This window comes from Oryctolagus cuniculus, chromosome 1 (assembly GCF_964237555.1).
Source record: "Oryctolagus cuniculus chromosome 1, mOryCun1.1, whole genome shotgun sequence".
In the NCBI taxonomy this organism is placed as follows: Eukaryota; Metazoa; Chordata; class Mammalia; order Lagomorpha; family Leporidae; genus Oryctolagus; species Oryctolagus cuniculus.
Window position 1 is genome coordinate 10,793,735 of NC_091432.1, and position 20,885 is coordinate 10,814,619.

Genomic DNA, 20,885 nt, shown 5'->3' on the forward strand with positions numbered 1-20,885 from the left:
ACAGTGACAATTGGGACTGTTAGTGTCTTCTCATTTTGGGGAGGGGTGAGAGCTTCACTTTTAAGGATGGAGATGTGTTATTGTAGGAATATACGCAATAGGGGAGACCCAATATGTGTAAAGGGTGCACATGGAAGCTGAGGAGCCCAAAGAAAGGACTCTGCCAGTTACCAGCTCGGCATGCACCCTTTAGTCCTTAGTGCTGAGTATTACCTCGCAGGGAGCGCAATGCTGAACTTTGTCAGTAGGGGGCACCAGAGGGACGTTGCAGGAAGAAGAGGGCTTGTCTTCCAGATCCCAGCGTGCTCTGGGTTGTTTTTCCTTGCCTGGGATCCATGGTCCCTCCATCAGCAGTGTTGTGCACGGGGACATCGGTGGTGCTGTGCTGCAGGCATGCACCAACAGCTGGCATCTCCTTGTCACTCCTGCCGCCCTGGTCAGTCATGGCCTTGATGTGGCTCAGGCCTTGTACCTGTGGCATCTTCCCAACTCTGACGTGTCTTGGTTTACCTATGCCATGGATGATTTTTCTCAAAGCTCTCCGGGCTCGCACACCATGCACCCACGATGCAGCAGCACCACCCTCAGCTCTTCTGCTGCCAGAGGCTTGACGTCTGAGGCCCCGTGTGGGCACGGTGCAGTTTGAGCACATGGGGTATGCAACTCCTTCAGCACATTGCCCAACCCCCTGTGCTCACCTGTCAGCCCTGGAGGTGGCTTCCTGGAGTCCTCCTGGGCCTTGTGCCTGTAGTTAGTGTCCTTGTGTCTGATGCACAGCTGCAGCTTGCTTGGGGCCTCAAGATCTGTTTCCTGCCTAGCAACTGTGAAACAGCTTTGGCCTGGGAAAACCAGTAAGTTTCTCCATCCCTCAGTGGGTTGCACTGGGGCCTCAGGGGTGGGGACCCTGCCACCTTTGTCCTTCTTTGGGTACTCTCCTCTTTATGTCCTTAAAGTTCCTCTCTTGGTGTAGTTTAATCATTCTTTATATATTTTTAAAATATTTTATTTGAAAGGCTGAGTGACAGAGAGGGAGAGACAGAGATCTTCCATCTGCTGGTTTATTCCCCAAATGTCCACAATGGCTGGGGCTGGGACAGGTCAAAGCCAGGAGCCTGGAACTCCATCCTAGTCCCCTATGTAGGTGGCAGGGACCCAAGGGCTCCTGCCATCTTACAAGGCACATTAGCAGGGAGCTAGATTGGAAGCAGAGCAGCCTGGACTCAAACTGGTGCCCATATGGGATGCCAGCATTCCAGTTGCTGGCTTAACCTGCTGTATCACAATGTGCCCCCATAATTCCTTATATTAATCTTGCCATGTTTAAATTATGTGTGGTTTGTCTCTTGATTAGGCCAAGACTAAATCACCTAGCTATTTTCTTCTTGTTTTCTAACTCAATCCCATTATTGCCAAACAACCTACTCTTTAGTCTTTGACATTTACTGGGAGTTGTTTTATAGTCCAACATCCAGTGTGTATTGGCCAATATTCTGCATACTTGAAGAAAATTATATTCTGTATTTATATGAGCTATAAAGAAATTAACGTGAAAGAAAAATTAAAACTAATCTGTAAGCCCAGATACTGGCGCTCTCTGAGACTTTCCAGCCGAGCCAACGAAGAACTTCATGTTCCTTGCAGTGCAGGACTACTGGCAGTGTCCACGCTCAGAAAGCGACAGCCCAGCGTAGGTCCCAGAAATACTTTCTCTGTGGCCTTCTCCTGCTCTCTTGCTTTGACCCTTTGTTCTTGTCCAGGCAAGCTGTAGAGACTGGAATTACTCTTTCCCAGAGCAGATCAGAGAAACCAGAAAGCCTAAAAGGATTCCTCTAAGTTTCCCACACCTTTCTGGGTGACAGATGACCAGAGAAATTATGATCTTCATTCCAGAGGAGTCATGCCCCAAGCCCAGGAGGGAAAACAGCTCGAACAGAGAGGCCAAGAAGAATGTGAACAGACAGGCAGTGCTGAGCTTCCTCGCCCTGCTTCCATTAGCCTAGCCCCTGTTTGTCCAATCTCATTGCTACACGGCCCTCCCTGCTTCACTGAACCCAAACCCAAAAATGGAGTGTCACCCTTGGTCTCTGGGTCTTCATTCTGGAGGCCCCATGTCACATAAAACCAACATTAAATACATTTGTTTTCTTCTTGTTAACTTTTTTGTTGTTGTTATGGGATGCCATTATGATCTTTTATGGTGGGCAGGAAAAGGAGGGATCACCTTATTTCCCATGCCTAGGGCAACTAATTCTTTTAGTTTTCTTTTATCTGAAAATGTCTTTATTTCAATTTCATTCCTTAAAATTTTTTTATTTATTTGAGAGGCAGAGAGACAGAGATCTTCTGTCCCCTGGTTCAGCTTCCCAAATGGCCACAACAGCCTTATCGGGGCCAGGCCAAAGCCAGGAACCAGGAACTCTATCCTGATCTCCCACATGGTTGGCACTTGGGCCATCTATCACTACCTTCCCAAGCAGATTAGCAGGAAGCTGGATTGGAAATGGAGCAGCCAGGACTCAAACCTGTATTCCAATATGGGCTCAACCTTCTGCACCACAATGTGAGCCCCTCATTTAAAAATTTCTTTTTAAATTATTTATTTACTTGAAAAGCAGAGCAAGAGAAAGAAATAGAGATCTTCCGTTTACTGGCTCAGCCAAGAAGCCAGGAGACTGGAATTCCATGGAGGTCTCCCATGTGGGTGACAGGGCCCAAGTACTTGGGCCATCTTCTGCTTCTTTCCCAGGTGCATTAGTAGGGAGCTGCATTAAAGAGCAGCTGGGACTCAAACCGGTGCTCATACGGGGTGCCGGATCACTGTATTGCCACAACGCCATCCCAAAGGGTGTCATCTTTTTATTCACTGAGAATGTATTTTCATTGATGCTTTAATATCCTTGTTTGTGAATCCCAACATCTGGCTCATTTCAGGGTTGGTAGCAGTTTTGGGTGTGAAATTGTGGAGATGAGGGATGTTCTCTTTTATCAGGCAGTTAACGTGGCTGGAGACATAATGCAAACCAAGGGTACTGGGGGAAGCTTCCGTCTTAGTTTAGATCTCCTGTAGTTAGCCAAGCTACATGGCATATGCGGTTCAGAGCTTGGGCAGAGTCATCCGTGGATGGTATTTGGGGATTTCCTCCTCTCTGGTTCCTTCCCTTCTGAGATCCCCATGTTTCTGCAATGGCCTCAGGTGCCCCGCCTCAGTGCTCTGGGACCGCGCTCTCCTCCCAGCACGTCACATGCGCTGTTTGCCTGCTACCAAGCTACAAGCAGCAAAAACAAGCAACTTCCTCTGCATAATCTTCCTGAGTGGGGGCTCCTCCATCGCTCTCTACTTCCCATCACCATCCAACGTCTTCGAGTAGCTGGCTTTTGGAATTGGTTGAACTTCACATGTGTAATCTATGGAAGGGCCATTCTCATAGGCTCTTAGCCATTATTAGAAGCAGAAGCCTCTAGATGTAGTCTAAATATTTTACTTATGTCCTCCCTATTTTCCTAAGCATATCAGTCCTGGTTAACTCTTTGTTTGCTTTTTCCAATAATTGGGTCACTTGTTCCTATTTCCTATTTTTTTTCCTGGTTTTATACTGTCAACCTAGAAACCGAGTTGAGGCACACTGAATGTAAAAATAGTTTATTAGAGCCACAATGAGGAGCATGGCTACGTGGGAAACACATATTCTGGTTGCCCAGAACAGTTTCTCTAAAATAGAATTGAGCAATTTGAAAATATAAACACACACACACAACACCTGGAATCACCATAAATTCTTCCAGTCCACACTGGTTAACAAGAATAGCATAAGCTGTTGATTGGCTATGGCTTACTTCATGTTATACATTCCAGAACAAATGCCAATCAGCAGGAACACACATTTTGAGTTATTTTGGAGAAAATATGTTTTGCCTGAGTTATTTATTATCCAAATGGTGTTAGCTAGTCGGCAAGGACTAACCAATACTTTAGGGTCCTATATGACTAGGGTTCCATTATCTCATTTTCCCGTGGGCTAGTGGTTTTTTGTGAGCCTCAATCTTATCTGGTTTTGAATTCCTTTCTCCATATAATATGGTCCTATTTCTTGACATGTTAGTAATTATCAGACACAGAAATGGTAGATAAAACTTATGTTTTTTCCCCCATTCTTCTTTGCTACACAGATTAAAATGGAAGAGGTCACTTTAATTCAACCATGGACTCTGGTTTGAGGCTACATCACAGCTGTGCTTAATCTCAGTTAACTTGTTTCATCTTGTTCCCAGTAAGGAGCCCTCCAGACTTTCAGCTGAAAGCCCTGTGTATTCACTCTCTCTGTTCTGAATTCTAATCAACAATACCATCAACCGAAACTATTCTGTTTTTCAGAAGTTTGAGGCTATAGCCTCTGGCCCTACACAGCTTTAGAATTTGGTAAAAAAAAATCTGTTACATTGTGAAATAGATACTTGGTCTTTATCCTCATTTCCTGGCATTCAACTCTTAAAATCCTTGAAATCTCCAAAATAATAGTGTTTCTTTCTTTTTTCCCTTTGATGAGCAGAGAAAGAGAGACAGATGGGGATCAGTTATTGGCCAATTCACTCCACAAATGCTCATAACAGCCAAGGTTGAGCCAGGCTGAAGCTAGGAGCCAGGGAACTCCACTTGGGTCTCATCTACTGCCTGCCAGGGTGTGTGTCAGCAAGAAACTGGAATTAGAAGCAGGGCTGGGCCTTGAACCCAGGCACTCTGAAGTGGGATGTGGGTGACCAAAGAAGCAGTGCCTTAATAGTTGTGCAAAACATCTGTCCCACATGTCTTTTCTATGCTAATGACTTGGCCTGCGGCTTCCAGTCCCCAGGCAGCTTCTGAGAGACCAAACAGAATTAGAGGGTTGAGAGTTTCAGTTCCACTCCTGTCCCACCACCCTCAACCTCTAGGCAGAGAGAGATGGGCTGAAGATGAAGTCGCTCATCAAAGGCCAATCATTTAATCAATCATGCCCATGTGACGAAGCCTCCATAAAAAAAATCAGTAGGCAGAGTCAGAATTCCCAGATAGCTGTACACATGCAAATCTCTTGAGGTGCTGCACTTGGAGGGGGCTGGAAGGTCCGCGCCCCTTTCCTGAACCTCACTGACCAAATGCGTTTCTTCATCTGCAGCTTTTGTAACACCCTTTAGAGTAAACTGTAAACCAAGTGTTTCCTTGGGTTCCACCAGTTCCTCTAGCAAATTAGTGGGACCCAAAGAGGGAGTTGTAGAACCCCAGTCCATAGCTGGTGGGCCAGAAACACAGGTAAAACAATGTGGGCTTCCAGCTGGCATCTTATGTGGGCAATGCAGACTTGCAGGATTGAGCTCAGCCTCTGGGCTCTGAGGTGATCTCCAGGGAGACGGTGCCAGAACTAAACTGAAGTAGAGGACACCCAGCTAGTGTTTGCAGAACTGCCTGCTTGCTGGTGGGAGAAAAGCCCTTTTGAGGTCACAGAAGTCTGTGTGCTTGTTGTGGTGCAGAGCAAAAGAAAAAGTTTGTTTTCCTTACACTAAATCTCAAGGAGAATTTTTTTAAAAAAAATTTTAAGACTTCGTAAGCCCCCATGTTTGTGTTATGTGATCACTCAGCCCAGCTGGCTTCTCTGGCCCCACCAGCTGCAACCTTCTGTCTGGGCAATGCTTGGATTCTTAGCCTCTTACTCAAACCAAGAATCAGCAAATGCCCCAGGGACAATCTGCTACAACTGTCAGCTCACTTTATGAATTTCTCTCTAGAATTTTAGGCCCTCTGGTCCCCATTACTTCAGTAGTTCTCAGAGGCTATGAAAAAGGTGATTTTGGGGGAAGTTTAAAAGTGAGCTTTTATTTTATTTTATTTTATTTATTTTTTTGACAGGCAGAGTGGACAGTGAGAGAGAGAGACAGAGAGAAAGGTCTTCCTTTTGCCGTTGGTTCACCCTCCAATGGCCGCCGCAGCTGGCGCGCTGCGGCCAGCACACCGTGCTGATCCGAAGGCAGGAGCCAGGTGCTTCTCCTGGTCTCCCATGGGGTGCAGGGCCCAAGGACTTGGGCCATCCTCCACTGCACTCCCTGGCCACAGCAGAGAGCTTGCCTGGAAGAGGGGCAACCGGGACAGAATCCAGCGTCCCGACCGGGACTAGAACCCGGTGTGCCGGCACCGCAAGGTGGAGGATTAGCCTATTGAGCCACGGCGCCAGCCAAGTTTTTATTTTATTTTAAGATTGATTTTTATTTATTTGAAAGACAGAGTTAGAGAGAGGTAGAGACAGAGAAAGAGAGGCTTCCATTTGCTGGTTCAGTCCCCAAATGGCTGCAATGTCCAGAGCTGAGACAATCCGAAGCCAGGAGCCAGGAGCTTCTTCCAGATCTCTGATGTGGGTGCAGGGGCCCAAGGACTTGGGCCATCTTCTGTTACTTTCCCAGGCACATCAGCAGGGAGCTGGATTGGAAGTGGAGCAGTTGGGACTTGAACTGGTGCCCATATGGGATGCTGGCACTGTAGGCCAGGGCTTTAACCCATTGCACCACAGCATTGGCTCCATGCCTTTATTCTTAATTGACACATGGTCCTTGTATGTATTTATACGGTACAGGGTGACATTTCACTCAGTACATGTATATACCATGTGTAATGATCAGATCAGGGCAAGTGGCACATTATTCACCTCAAATGTTATCATTTCGTTGTACAATGAAATGTAAGATAAACTGTTGTCAACCATAGTTATATTACTGTGCTAAAAGCATTCAGTTATTCTTCCTACACATTTGCACCCTTATACCTGTTGAACACCTTTCATCCAGACTTTGGGTGTTTCATCTCGTCTTTCTAGCTCCTAACTACAGCACTGGATAGCTAGAATAACTTCATCCCACCGAAAGTAAGGAAGTTTCTAAGCATTTCCAAAGTATTTATTTCTTTCCTCTGAAATTTTAGAGTCAGCTATCCCTAGGAGTCAATTTAAATCATATCTTCAAAATATATTCCTACTGCTAAGTGAATAAAAGGAAAAACAAACTCTTATTTTCTCTATATTCACTAATGATATAAAAAAAGGTTGAGTTTTTTCCAAGCTGACCAATTCTTTGACACTAGTGAGTATTGTACAATTCAACTCAATTCTGCCACTATATACCTGGCGTCAGCATCAGTGCCCACCAGTTAAGTGACAGTCACACAAGACTACCCCCTTTAAATGTCAATCACAGGTCCTATCCTTTGGTACTTCTGACCATGGCTATAAATAAAGTTTCCCACAATCCTCTCCTTGAGTTCGATAATTTGTTGGAATGGCTCACAGAACTCAGGCAAATAAGTAACTTAACAGGTTACTGGTTTAAGATAAGAGGCTGGAACTTAGGAACAGCCAGATGGAAGAGATGCACAGGACAAGGTCTGGGAAGGGAGCACGCTCCTGGCATCTGGATGTGGTCATCAACCTGAAAGCTCTCTGAACCCTGTTGTTCAGGGTTTTGATGGAAGCTCCACTGCATAAGCATGATTGACTGAATCATTTTTGGCCACTAATCATTGTATTAGTCAGGCTGTTCATTATTTTTAAAAATCTTATTTAATAAATTTGCGCCGGCTCTTGTTCCCTGGCCTCTTGTCGGGAGGGGACTTGCTGTAGCCCCACGCCTCCAGGGCGCATGGCCTTCGGGTCATGTGCTCTAGGCTTCCTGGCCCAGATACAGGCCTAGATGCTCTTCCACGTGGCTGGTTCCTGGTGTTTGGTATGAACCCCTATTCACCTCTAAATAAAGCTCTCACTCTCCTATGCATTTTTCTCACTAAATAAAAGCTTAAAATGTAAAAAAAAAATCTTATTTAATAAATTTAAATTTCATAGGTATAGCATTTTGGAATATAGTGGTTCTTCCCCCATACCTGCCCTCCCACCCCTGCCTCTACTCCCGTCCCATCTCCTACTCCCTCTCCCATCTCATTCTTCATTAAGATTCATTTTTAATTATCATTATATACAGAAGATCAACTCTATACTAAGTAAAGATTTCAACAGTTTGCACCCACACAGACACACAAAGTATAAAGTACTGTTTGAAGACTAGTTTTTCCATTAATTCTCATAGTACAACTCATTAAGGACAGAGGTCATACATGGGGAGCAAGTGCATAGAACTCCTGTTGTTGATTTAACAACTGACACTCTGATTTATGGTGTCAGTGAGGTTTTTCATTATTATAAAGAAATGCCTAAAGCAGCCTAAGTTTCTAAAGGAAAAAAGTTTATTTTGGCTATTTTGGAGGCTCACAGGCCAAGATCAGGCAGGTTTGGCCTCTGCTGGCAGAGCCCTGAGGTGGTGGACAGCATCACTGGCAACAGGGAACATGCATCTATGCTCCTTACATAACCGCTGGGATTTACTCTTGGGGACAACACTCTAATGAGCCGATCCAATCCAATCCCCTCCCAGAGGCACCACCTGCATACACCATAATTTGACTTAAGTTTTCACCCTCTCTTCTGTGTATAAAGTTAATTGAAAATTAATCTTAATGGAGAATGGGACTGTGAATGGGAGAAGGAGGAGGAGGTAGGGTGGGAGTGGGGGTGGGAGGGGCAGTATGGTGGGAAGAATCACTATATTCCTAAAGCTGTACTTATGAAATTTATACTCCTTAAATAAAAGGTTTCTTTGGGGAAAAAAAAGTTTCCACCCTCTTAGTATCAATAACATAAGACTTTGGGGACCAATCCTTTAACATAGAGGTCTTTGGGGGACATTCAACATCCAAACTAATATTCAAACCACAGCAGTGATTAACTGAGTCTCCAGCCCCAGATGCTGGGAGCAGGGCTGGATGTTCCAGTCCTTTGATCACATGGTTGGTTCTCTTGACAACAAGCCCTCATCTTGAGGCCATTCAGGAGCCCCAACACCATCATCTCATTGGCATACAAAAAGATGCCTACCACTTTGGAAATTTCAAGGGTTTTAGGAGTCTGTGTGCCAGGAAATACAAAAAAAGGAGAGTATTTCAAAAAATTAACTGAGGGTCCAGTGTTGTGGCACAGCAGGTTAGGCCACAGCTTGCAATGTCAACACTCCATATTGGGAAAGCAGGGGAAGATAGCCTAAGTACTTGGGCCCCTGCCACCCATGTAGGAGATCTGGATGGAGCTACAGGCTCCTGGCTTTGGCCTGGCCCAGCCCTGGTCATTGCAGCTATTTGGGGAGTGAACCATTGGGTGGAAGATGTCTCTCTCTCTCTCTGTAACTCTGCCTTTCAAATTTATAATGTTTTTAAAAAATGGAATTAAAAGATAAGTTTCAATAAAAAGTTTTTGAAATTCATGCATAATTTTTCTAAAGTATGCATTTCCATGAACTTCTGGAAGATTCCCTCATATGCATAGATTTCCAAAAATTTTTTGCACCAAAGTAAACATATTTTAATCCCATTCTCCATAAACTTTTTAAAGCACTCTATATACCTTTTAGTATCTTTTTTTAATGTAACAGTGTTAAATACTAGGGCTGGTGTTGTGACATAGTGGGTAAAGCTAACACCTGCAATAGGGTTTCCGTTTGAGTGCCGGCTGTTCTACTTCTTTTTTTTTTTTTTTAAGATTTATTTATGTATTTATTTGAAAGAGTTACACAGAGAGAGGAGAGGCAGAGAGAGAGAGAGAGAGAGGTCTTCCATCCAATGGTTCACTCCCCAACTGGCTGCAAAGGCCGGAGCTGTGCTTATCTGAAGCCAGGAGCCAGGACCTTCCTCCAGGTCTCCCACGTGGGTCTCCTTGGGCCATCCTTTACTGCTTTCGCAGACCATAGAGAGCTGGTTTGGAAGTGGAGCAGCCAGGACTTGAACTGGCACCCATATGGGATACCGGCGGTCCAGGCCAGGGCATTAACCCGCTGTGCCACAGAACCGGGCCCTGCTCTAATTCTGATCTAGATCCCTGTTAATGTGTCTGGGAAGGCAGTGGAGGATGGCCCAAGTGCTCGGGTCCCTGCACCCACATCGAGACATGAAAGACACTCTTGGCTCCTGGCTTCGGCCTGGTCCAGCTCTGGACATTGCAGCCATTTGGGGAGTGAACCAGTGGATGGAAGATTTCTCTTTCTCTCCTTCTCTCTCTATAATTCTGATTTTCAAATAAATGAGTAAATCTTTTTTTTAAATAAAAGCAAAACTTTTTGGCCTATTCTCCATAATCACAAGTGTGTATAAAATGTATGCACATACTAACAAGAATTGAAATAAATGATTAAGGAATTATAATAATTTTTTCCTTTAAAAAATGTCTCTGAACATGATCTATTAAAAGTAGATAAGTAATTAAAAGAATGCCAAGGAGAGGGAGAATAAAACTCAGTGGCTAACAGTGAGCAGTAGAAAGAATATTGCAAAAGTCCCCCCTCCTCCTTTTTAAAAAATTTTTTTGAAAGATTTATTTATTTAAGAGGCAAAGTTTCAGACAGAGAGAGGGAGAGGCAGAGAAAGGTCTTCCATCTGCCCATCTGCTAGTTCACTCTTCAATGGCTGCAATGGCAGGAGCTGGGCCAGTCCAAAACCAGGAGCTTCTTCTGGGTCTCCCATGCAGGTGCAGGGGCTCAAGCACTTTGGCATCTTCCACTGCTTTCCCAGGCACATTAGGAGGGAGCTGGATGGAAAGTGGATCTGCTGGGGACTTGAACTGGTGTCCATATGGGATGCTGGTGCAGGCTTAACCTACTGTGCCACAGTGCTGGCCCTGCCCTCCTCCTCCTTTTTAAGATTCATTTATCTAGCACTGATTCATTTTAGGACACAGAGAACGGCCTTTAAGAAAATCTTTTTTTTTTTTTTTTTTTTTTGTGTGTGTGTGAGAGGAAGACAAAGAAGGAGGCAGCACACACTCCCAATCCACTGGTTCACTCCCCAAATGCCTGTGATGGCCTGGGCTGGGCAGAGGTGAAAGCAGGGAGCGAGGAACTCAATCTAGGTCTCTAAAATGGATGGCTGGAAGCCAATCACTTGAACTGCCAGGGTCAGCATCATCAGGAAGCTGGAGTCAGGAGCAAGAGGTGAGTACTGAACTCAGGCCTTCCAAAACGGGATGTGGGTGTCTTAACCACAAGCCAAATGCCCCTAAAAGATCTATCTTTAAGAGTTGGTGATGAGGGGCCGGTGCTGTGGTGTAACAGGTTAAACCACTGCCTGCTGTTCCATTTCTGATCTAGCTTCTGCTAGGGTGCCTGGGAAGATAATAGAAGATGGTCCAAGTACTTGGGCCCCTGCTCCCTTGTGGGAGATCTAAATGAAGTTCCTGGCCCTTGGCTTCAGTCTGGCCCAGCCAGTTGCGGCCATTTGGAGGGTGAACCAGTGGATGGAAGCTGGCTTGCTCTCTCTCCCTGCTTCTGCCTTTCCCTCTCAGTAACTCTGCCTTTAAATAAATAAATAATTATTAAAAATTTTTTTTTTGTGGTGAGTGATAGAAGATTTTGAGGTATCCCAAATTTAAACTGCAAGGGCTGGAGGATAGTGGTGGGGAAGATAAGTGAAGTTAATCAGTTAACAGCTGCAGGCAAAACCAACAAAAAGACTATTTATGTTGAAATCTTGACTAAATCCCAGCAGGGCCAAGGCAACCTGTTTACCCACTGCATGGTTTCATATACACTTTCTGGAATGTTAACCCTAAGCAATCTAGAAGCAACAGTTACTGCCCTCCTATCCCAAGGCTTTTTCCCACTTGCTGTAATCCTGTCCCTTTCATCTATAGCCAATGTGGGTTCAGTGTAAACAACTTAGTTCTTCCGTCCCCCTTGTTTTCATTATTAACAAAAATGCTTTGTTCTAGTCCAGGGGACATTTTTTCCAACTATTACCTGGCTTTGCTGCTGGTAGGCTGCAGAAATTTATCCCAGGACCAGGTCCTTTTTCTGGCTGGCATCTGCAATAGCTTAAGTAAACCCTTTTACCTCACAGATTCCTTGGTCTCAGAATTTTTTAACATGGGCAAAGGGGATTACGATATTCTTCTAACTTTTTTTATGAAAAGATTCAAAATCAGATATTGTTAATTTTTTAAAAAGATTATTTATCTGAAAGTTACAGAGAGAGAGGAGAGATAGAGAGATCTTCCATCCACTAGTTCACTCCTCAGATGGCTGCATTGGCCAGCACTGAGGCAGGCCAAAGCCAGGAGCTAGGGCCTTCATCTGAGTCTCCCACATGGGTACAGGAGCCCAAGCACTTGGGCCATCCTCCACTGCTCTTCCCAAGCCATTAGCAGGGAGCTGGACCAGAAGTAGAGCAGCTGGACACGAGCTGGCACCCATACAGGTGGTGGCCTTACCCGCTACACCATACCAGCCCCATATCATCCATTTTTTTCACAGATAAAGGAATAGTAAATGTAGATAGTGGCTTTTTTCCAACTTTAGATCACTTATTCTAATTACTGTGTATGAGGCTAGTGCTTTAGATACTCCATTTGAATGCTGTACCTTTTCTTTTATAATATATGTTAAAACACTAACATCTGATTACCTCTACTATCTCCTATCTGTTTCTGTAAATTTATTCCAGGTTTCTAAAGCAGGAGTTGGCCTGGGGTCACATCAGACTTTTTGCATGGCCCACAAGCTAAGAATAATTTTTACATCCTTCCATAGTCAAAAAAGAAATTAAAAAAAAGAGCAATATTCTGTGACACATGGAGATTACATGACATTCAAACTTCAGTGTCCATAAATGGTTACACTGGGACACAACCGTATTCCTTCATCTATCATGCTGTTGATGGTTATTTTCATGTTCTAATGTCAGAGTTGAATAGTTATGCTCTCAGAATCAAAACTATTTATTGTCTGGCCCTTCACAGGAAAATTCTGCCAACCCTTGTGTTACAGCATCTCTGAATAACAAGTTTCATAGACTGCCTCTCTGGTAAGATTGAATTAATGAACTCCATTCTTCACCCCTCTGTATCCAGAAGCTTTGCAAATGATTCCCACCCTGATATTAGCCTTAGTCACCTGACCACTCTGACTAATGGGGAGTCTGAGATACAGAAGCAGAGACTTGAAATAGGAGTACCCAGTGGGCTTGAGCTCTCAGTCCTCTGCACTGTCATATGAACAGACCAAGGCTAGTCCGAGGGTGGGTGAATCATGTGCCCCAGAGTTAAGTAACAAGTTTTTCCAGAGGAGGTCATCCTGGGTTAGCCAAGAACTAAAGGATCCCAAGATCATCACATCTGCCCAGATGACCCACAGCTGATCACAGATGGTTACTGTCTTCCTTTGAAAATCTGGGCTCAGCTCTTGTCCAATGTTAGCAAGCACCTGGACTCAACCCAGATTAGCTGAAGCCCGCATCTCAAGAGCCAAGAAATTGTTTATATGTGTGCCACTGAAGTCTGGCAATAGAAAACTGATACCATGGGTTTATGTATTTAAAATATTCCTTTTGCCAAAACAGGATAAGAAACATTTTTACTATTCCGAGGGCAGTTTACCCTTCTCAAAGGGAAAGTCTGAATGAAACCCAGGAGTCTAGAACTCCAGGTGTGTGTGTGTGTGTGTGTGTGTGTGTGTGTGTGTTGAGGGGGGGACCCAGATTGCATCTCAAGTTTCTGCAAAAGACCTTATACTTGGGGCTGGCACTGTGGCACAGAGGGTAAAGCTGCTGCTGTGGTGTAGACGGTAAAGCCGCCGCCTGCAGTGCTGGCATCCCATATGGGCGCCAGTTCAAGTCCTGGCTGCTTCACTTCTGATCCAGCTCTCTGTTATGGCCTGGAAAGGCAGTGGAAGATGGCCTAAGTCCTTGGGCCGCTGTACCCACGCTGGAGACCTGGAAGAAGCTCCTGGCTCCTAGCTTTGGATCAGCACAGCTCCAGCCGTTGTAGCCATTTGGGGAGTGAACCAGCGGATGAAAGACCTCTCTCTCTCTCTCTCTGCCTCCCTGTAACTCCACCTTTCAAATAAATAAATCTTAAAAAAAAAAAAAATTATACTCAAAATGGGGCTCAATCTACCCTCCAGGCAAGATGTTGAAGCTTGGACTGAGCACACTTCTTAATCGTGACGAAATCTAGCTAGACAGACAGACTCTACTATTTATGGAAAAAGAATTCAATTTATTTCCTATTTATAAAATGTAAACAAAGTGCCTTGAGTATAAGATCGAAATCTGATCATGTGATTAGCCAGGAGCACAAAATGATCTCTTTGCATCCTTCCATCACTCATGTGTGGTGTAAGGAAAGCAGGGGCTGGGAGGTCCTTCTGTCCCAGGCTAAAGGAAGATTGACAAGGGTAAGGGCCACAGAGCTCCGAGGAAGTTGAAATAAGGATTGGGGTAGGGGGGTGGTCAGAAAGAATGAATGTTACAGAGCCAGAAAGGCAGGAAAGGGGGAAAACTGAAGTAGGAGGCAATGAAGGGATTAGGTACTGGAGTCTGCTGGGGAACACTTCAATTAGCAAAACATCTTTTGGCCTGAGCTGTTTCCTGGGCCACCCCTCCCTGCAGAGCAACACACTTAGCTTCAGTCAGGAAGGAAAGGCATCCATCAGAGTGAGAGGAAGAGGTCACCCTCGGACTTGCATGAACTCCTTGCGCAGCCACAGAGAATCTTGGTAGAAGCGAGGATCGCCCAGTCTCACAGCGGTACGTTTGTAGAAGTAATAGTACAGCACTGCCGCTGTGAATTGTAAGCAAAGAAGCCTCAGGGGTGTGCCTCGTATTCGCTTCAGAGTACGAACAGAAACAAACAAGGCTGAGGGGCCCTGCCTCCTGATTTCCCACTTTCTCCAGCAAGAGCAGAGGGCAGGAGTCTCTCCTGCTCTTGGTATGCCTGTCCCAACCAGCCTAAGCCAGTTGGGACTGGGCTGGGAATCCAGAATCAAGGCCCTCAGAGCTGGAGACATATGTGAGACTAAAGTGATGCCTGAGGTTGCTCTATTCCTTACCTAGTCTCTGGAATACAAATAACGTTTGAAGTCCATCTGTCCAAACAAAGCTGTTGGAATTTTTCCAGCGTAAGTTCTGCAAAGAGACAGGAATGGGCAGGGGAAGGTCAGTGGCCATACAAGGTCCTAACATCTCCAAGCTGGCTAGCTGCAGAAATGTTACTTGGCTGAAAATCATACTAATTTCACCTTTCTCCTTTCTCAAGCTCCTTTGTCTTGCTGCAGAGGGGATATCCTTATAACCCCTAGAGAGGAAGTTGAACTAAGCTATTTATTCCCTTTCATTCCACAGCCTTTGCCAAGGAGAAATGATATACATTGTCTCAGGAGTTCATCTGGTCTCTCTCTTGCTTTGAAAGTCTCAAGCTCAGCTCTTGTCAGATAAACGCTTTGCTGCACTCAAGATTTAATCAGATCAGAAGCTTTATAGTACAAAGCCAGGACCTATTTTGGCTCCAGGAGCCACAGCACAGAATCCGCGTCAGGAGGCACGTAGAGATTTGGATAGCGTCTCTTTCCTTTCCGTGGGCTCTCCCTTTCCCCCAGACAAGGGCAACCTAACAGAGGGTTCAGCTGAGAAGGCAGCTTTAGTGAAGATGTGACTAGAGAACCCTGGGATTTTAATGTGTTCCATCAAAATGAATACGTGGTAAACACATGACACGCCCAAAACATGTGAGAATTTCTGCAGCAGGAAAAATCTGCAATCAGGACAACTGGATCTGCTGAGGCCTATGTTGGAAGCAAAGAGAGATATCTCGAAGGCTGGTCTTCCCAGGCTAAGTAATGGGCACTCAGTACCAAAGGGTAAGCAGCACTCTATTCAGCTGCTCTCTAGAAATATCCCGCTCTATCACAGTAGCCAGAGACACTGATACCTAAGAAGACCCTCTGGCAACACTCACCTGCCCAAAAAGCTGATGAAAAAAACGTCCTATTTTAGCCCTGGTAGGTTATTTGGGGCAAAGGTGAACTGAATGTTCCAGAAGAATTCCTCAATCTTTGGATAAAGCTGTTCTTTAAGACCTAAGGTTTGGCAACAGTGCCTCAGGAAATTGTCATGTGCCCAAAACTGCAGCCTGGATCACTTTCATCTCACCTGTTTCTTATCAAGGATTCTGCGTGATCAAAGAATGAAGCCGGGTTCTCACAGAAAAAGATATCCCTGGCTCCAAAGGTTCAAGAATTCAGGGCTCAACTCTTACCATGACCCAGACGTGAAAGGAGATGCTGAGGGCGAAGTACACAGCTGTCAGGACGATGGTCCCTTTGAACTTATGAAATAGGAGGTTGACCAGGCCAGCCTGGAAGACGAAGGTGTTGAAGAACATGAGGAAAATGATGATGATGTTGAAGAGGATTGCAATATCCTGGATGCTGCAGACATAGAAAACAAAGTATAGCCAAACGGTGGTCTGTGTGAGAACCCAACAGCTGGCCCTATGTCCTGAAGGAAACCATGAGGTCATTCCTTCCCTGTGATACAGTCCTATGACCACCCTCCCCCAGAGATGCCATGGGTTTGGCACCCAAATAACACAAAGGTAAAATTAATCATCAGTTGAGTTTCAGTCCAAACAGGACTTCCCTGGACACTCTTAACACAGCAACCTACTAGGCACTTCTAAGACGACAGTTTCCTCTCTTTGTCCAGAAAAAGTCAGCTTTTTCTGTCACATAACCTGGTCCTGTCAGACAATTTCACTTAGGAAGACAAGAAGCACTTCTCCCATCTTTGCTTGGCTATTGCCTTTGTGCCATTCCATGTCTTAGTTCCACATATCCCTTCTTCAGACTGTAACCCCTCTACCCAACAAGGCCTCCCTTCCCCACCCCCACTTCACATCCATTGCATGACATCACTATTTGAAATGATAGTCTCTTGCATTATGTTTATTGTCTCTCTCCACTAGAATGGAAACCCCATGGGAGCAGGAACTTGTCAAGTTTACCACTGGAACTAGAACAGTGTTTAGGAGGCCAATGAATACTTGCTGAATGAAGTAAGATCATGTCCAAAACTGGTTTTTCAATTTAGAAATTGCCTCATGGAGTCTATAAATCATTGTTGAGGATAAATCCTGCAAGTTTCTGTCCTACGGGACTCATATATGGTCATGTGTCACCTATCAACAGGGATATGTTCTGAGTAATGCAACATGAAAGGATTGCATCATTGTGTGAACGCCATGAACTGCACTCACACCAACTAAGATGGTTGTACAACATTGCTAGGCAATATACTCCAAAAGCACCACTGTGGTAAACATCATTGACCAAAACATTATCATGTACTGCATCACTGTATATTATTTATTTGAAAGGCAGAGTTACAGAGGCAGAGAGAGACTAAGAAGTCTTATATCTGCTGGTTCACTCCCCAAATGGCTGCAATGGCCAGAGCTGGGCCAGTCTGAAGCTAGGAGCCTGGAGCTTCTTCCTGGTCTCCCACATGGGTGCAGCAGCCCAAGGACTTGGGCCATCTTCTCCTGCTTTCCAGACCATAGCAGAGAGCTGGATCGGAAGTGGAGCAGCCAGGACTCTAACTGGTGCCCATATGGGATGCCGACACTACAGGCAGTAGCTTTACCCACTATGCTACAGTGCCAGCCCCTATTGACTTTTTAAAAACTTTATTTATTTGAGAGCTAGAGAGCCAAGGAGAAAGAGCTTCCATCTGCTGGTTCATTCCCCAAATGTCTGCAATGACCAGGGCTGGGCTGGGCTAAAGCTAGGAGCTAGGGACTCAATCTGGTTCTCCCACATTTGTGGCAGGCTTTCAACTGTCTGAACCACCACCACTGCCTTCCAGGATCTGTGTATGGGTGGCAGAAACCCAATGAATGTGTTTTTAACCTGCCATTTTATAATCCTCTTTCATGGCAAGATAGAATTTCTATTCATAGATGGAGAAAATGCCCGGGTCAGTAGTCCGACCTTCATTTCATATGTTAACTCTCCCCTTCTTAGAAGTTTATAAACAAGGGGGCTGGTGTTGTAGGGCAGCAAATTAAGCCACGCCTATAACACTGACATCCCATCCTGGAGAACCAGTTGGAGTCCTGGCTGCTCCACTTCTGATCCAGCTCCCTGCTAATGCATCTGGGAAAGCAGCGGAAGATGCTTCAAGTGATTGGGCCCCTGCCACCCAATCTTGACAGAGTTCCAGGCCCCCGGGTTTGGCCTGGCCCAGCCCCGGCTGTTGCATCCATCTGTAGAGTGAATCAGTGGATGCAAGATCTCTCTCTTTTTCTCCCTGTAATTCTGCCTTTCAAGTAAATAAATGTTTCCAATAAAAGTATATAAACAAATAAGACCATGTCTACACAGCATGGAGAACCCAGGACAATGTGAAATTTTATTCTCTGTGAGAGTTCCCCATTCTTAACTTTAAAATGCTAAATCTCAACGGTCAGTGCCTCCCATATGCTCGTGTTCAGCTTCCCAGAGCCACCCACTGAACTCACATGAAGAGCACCAGCTGGATGACAGGGGCCATTCGGAGCAACTCTGAGAAGGAGTTGACAAAGAGGTCATAGGACAGCAGCAGGAACTGCAGGGACAGCACCAGGCTGTAGTTACTGGTCTGCAGCATCTTCCTTCTGTTTTCTTGGGTCCCCAAGGGCACATTCCACAGTTCTCCAGAAAACAGCTCCTGGTTCTGTCCCCAGCACAGAGGGAAAATCAGTTCTTCCCTTGGGCCTGTGGGGGCAGAAAAAGAGGCAAAGTTGTGAGATCATTAACACAAGAAATTAGTAAGGGCCAAGCACCATTCCAACAACCAGAAACCCCAACTGGCCATTCCTTCTGGGCACTCTCACCCTCAAGACTTTCTCTAGGCAAAGGAATCTAGGGTGCTGTGGTTGTGTTGTAGTAGTAGTAATAGCAGCAAGCCCTCTTGTATCACGTTCACTGTACCAGGGACGGTCCTAAATATTAATGTTATTTTAAGCTCACAATAATCTCAAGAAGCTGAAGATACATTATTCTCCACTTTACAGATGAAAAAATTGAGGCCCACAGAGGTAAAATAATTTGTCCAAAGTTACACAGTTAATAAGTGGCAGATTGGATTCAAATCCAGGCAGCATGGTTCCAGAGTTTCACTCTTGTAACTACTGCACAAAGCCAACTCTTGCATAACTTTGGCCTGAAAAAAAAATTTTTTTTTTTTTTTTTTTCAGAGAGAAAGAGAGGTCTTCCATCCTATGGTTCACTCCCCAGATGGCCACAACAGCTGGAGCTGCACCCATCCAAAGCCAGGAGCCAGGAGCTTCTTCTGGGTCTCCCACACATGTGCTGGGGCCCAAAGACTTGGGGCATCTTCTACTGCTTTCCCAGGCCATAGCAGAGAGCTGGATTGGAAGTGGAGCAGCTGGATCTTGAACCGGCACCAATATGGGATGCTGGCACTTTAGGCAAGGGTGTTAACCTGCTGTGCCACAGCGCTGGCCCCTGGCCTGAAATATTTCTAGGGAGGAAAAACATAGGCACAGGGGAAGTGGGAAGTGGCAAGTGGTATAGGCTGAGGGAGCTGAGAGGAGATGGTGCCCTTGGGAAAAACTCAAGTTTAAGGTTATGTTAGTGACAAAGGACACTGGGGCTTCATTTTCACTACACAAAGACCCACAAATTGCTCTGGAGATGATCAGTGCCTTGGGGCTAGAAGAAATCTATAAGCAAATTTCAAAATGCCTTAAAGTGCTAGAAAGTGATTACATTAAAACGGTTTCCAATGTACTATTTCTATATTTATTTTTAAAAATATTTATTTTACTCTTGAAAGGCAAAATTAGAGGGAGAGACAGATCCTCCATCCACTGGTTCACTCCTCTAAGGGCTGCCAACGGCTGAAGCAGAGCAGTCCAAAGCCAGGGTCAGGAGCTTCATTTGGGTTCTCCTCCATGGGTGCAGGGGCCCAAGCAGTTGGGCCATCCTCTGCTGCCTTCCCAGGCACAGCAGCAGGGAGCTGGCTCAGAAGTGGAGTAGCCGGCACAGGAAGTGGCACCCATATGGGATATCAGCACCACAGGGGTATGCTTTACCTACTATGCCACAACACAGGCCCCTATTTCCATATTTATAGCATTACTTAATCCTACAACCACCTTGGGAAGCAGCCGTTATAATGCACACAATCCCCATTTTATGGGAGCTCTCAGAGGCGAAGGCACCTGGGCCACCGTACTGGCTGGAGACAGAGGCTTCCGCGAGCCTGGGGTCCAAGGCTTACTAACTAGCATCGTTAGCTATCACCTAGGTTAGCAGCACCATGAGAGACTCCTCATCTGGGATAATCCCCTTTAATCCTTGCAACAACTCTGCAAGGTGGGAAGGAGCTGTCCCCACGTCACAGGGGCGTACACAGGGTCGAGAGTTCAAGTCATTCCTCGCCAGCACAGCCAGGACGCCCGGGCGCTGTGCCACCACACCCGTGCTCCCACTGCCCTCCTCACAGGCCACGAAGGGCTGCCAGGATCGCTCTCCCGAGGTGGACGGCCATCCCCCGCAGCTCGGGGCGGCGGTGACTCGCAGGCGAAAGCAGCGCTCCTCACAGCTCGTCCACCGCTACCTGCTGCCTTCCCTTGGTCCCCAGAGCAGCCTGCCTCACCCTTCCCAGTCCCGCTGGAAAATGGGGCTACCTTGGCAAAAAACAAACCCACACCAGCCCGAACCCAAAACGACAGTAACAGAAACTGTTCTCCGGCCACTTTACCCGATCCTCATCCACCACGCTTCGCCTCACAGGGCCAACGGCGGTTGTCATGGCGACACCATCCCGGCTTCCGGAAACCGCCTTTAAATTCCGGAAGCAGCTGGAGGACGCGGGCTTCGTCTGTCCGCTCCAGGACCATCCCGGCCGCCATATCTGGGCCTTCATTCTTCCCGGGCCCACCTTGCTCCCGGCCCTCGCAGCGTCCCCTAAGCCGAGCAAGGCTTGCCCACCCATGCCG

The 20,885-nt window shown here is 45.9% G+C and overlaps 1 protein-coding gene and 1 long non-coding RNA gene across 2 annotated transcripts in view; one reads left to right on the top strand and one right to left on the bottom strand.

Annotated features, from left to right (window-relative positions):
* LOC138848859 (uncharacterized) overlaps positions 1 to 19,671 on the top strand; it is a 26,384-nt gene extending 6,713 nt beyond the window's left edge. Inside the window, exons 2-3 of the long non-coding RNA XR_011387012.1 lie at positions 12,843 to 12,907; positions 15,224 to 19,671. This is a non-coding gene — a long non-coding RNA (uncharacterized lncRNA). The remainder of the gene's footprint in view (positions 1 to 12,842; positions 12,908 to 15,223) is intronic.
* TMEM138 (transmembrane protein 138) lies at positions 14,079 to 18,533 on the bottom strand. Its single transcript, XM_008274415.4, has 4 exons — positions 18,399 to 18,533; positions 16,137 to 16,308; positions 14,932 to 15,007; positions 14,079 to 14,663 (listed from the first exon to the last, which is right to left on the bottom strand). The coding sequence occupies exons 1-4, from the start codon at positions 18,524 to 18,526 to the stop codon at positions 14,551 to 14,553; spliced, it is 489 nt and encodes a 162-aa protein (XP_008272637.1). The 5' UTR covers positions 18,527 to 18,533; the 3' UTR covers positions 14,079 to 14,550.
* Positions 19,672 to 20,885: the final 1,214 nt, after the last annotated feature.

Coding starts and splice junctions, on each gene's coding strand:
- TMEM138 (XM_008274415.4), bottom strand. CDS start 18,526: ATGCTGCAGACCAGTAACTACAGCCTGGTGCTGTCCCTGCAGTTCCTG. Junction 15,008..16,136: donor CCTTTCACGTCTGGGTCATG/GTAAGAGTTGAG, acceptor GTCTCTTTGCAG/AACTTACGCTGGAAAAATTC. Junction 14,664..14,931: donor ATTTGTATTCCAGAGACTAG/GTAAGGAATAGA, acceptor TACAATTCACAG/CGGCAGTGCTGTACTATTAC.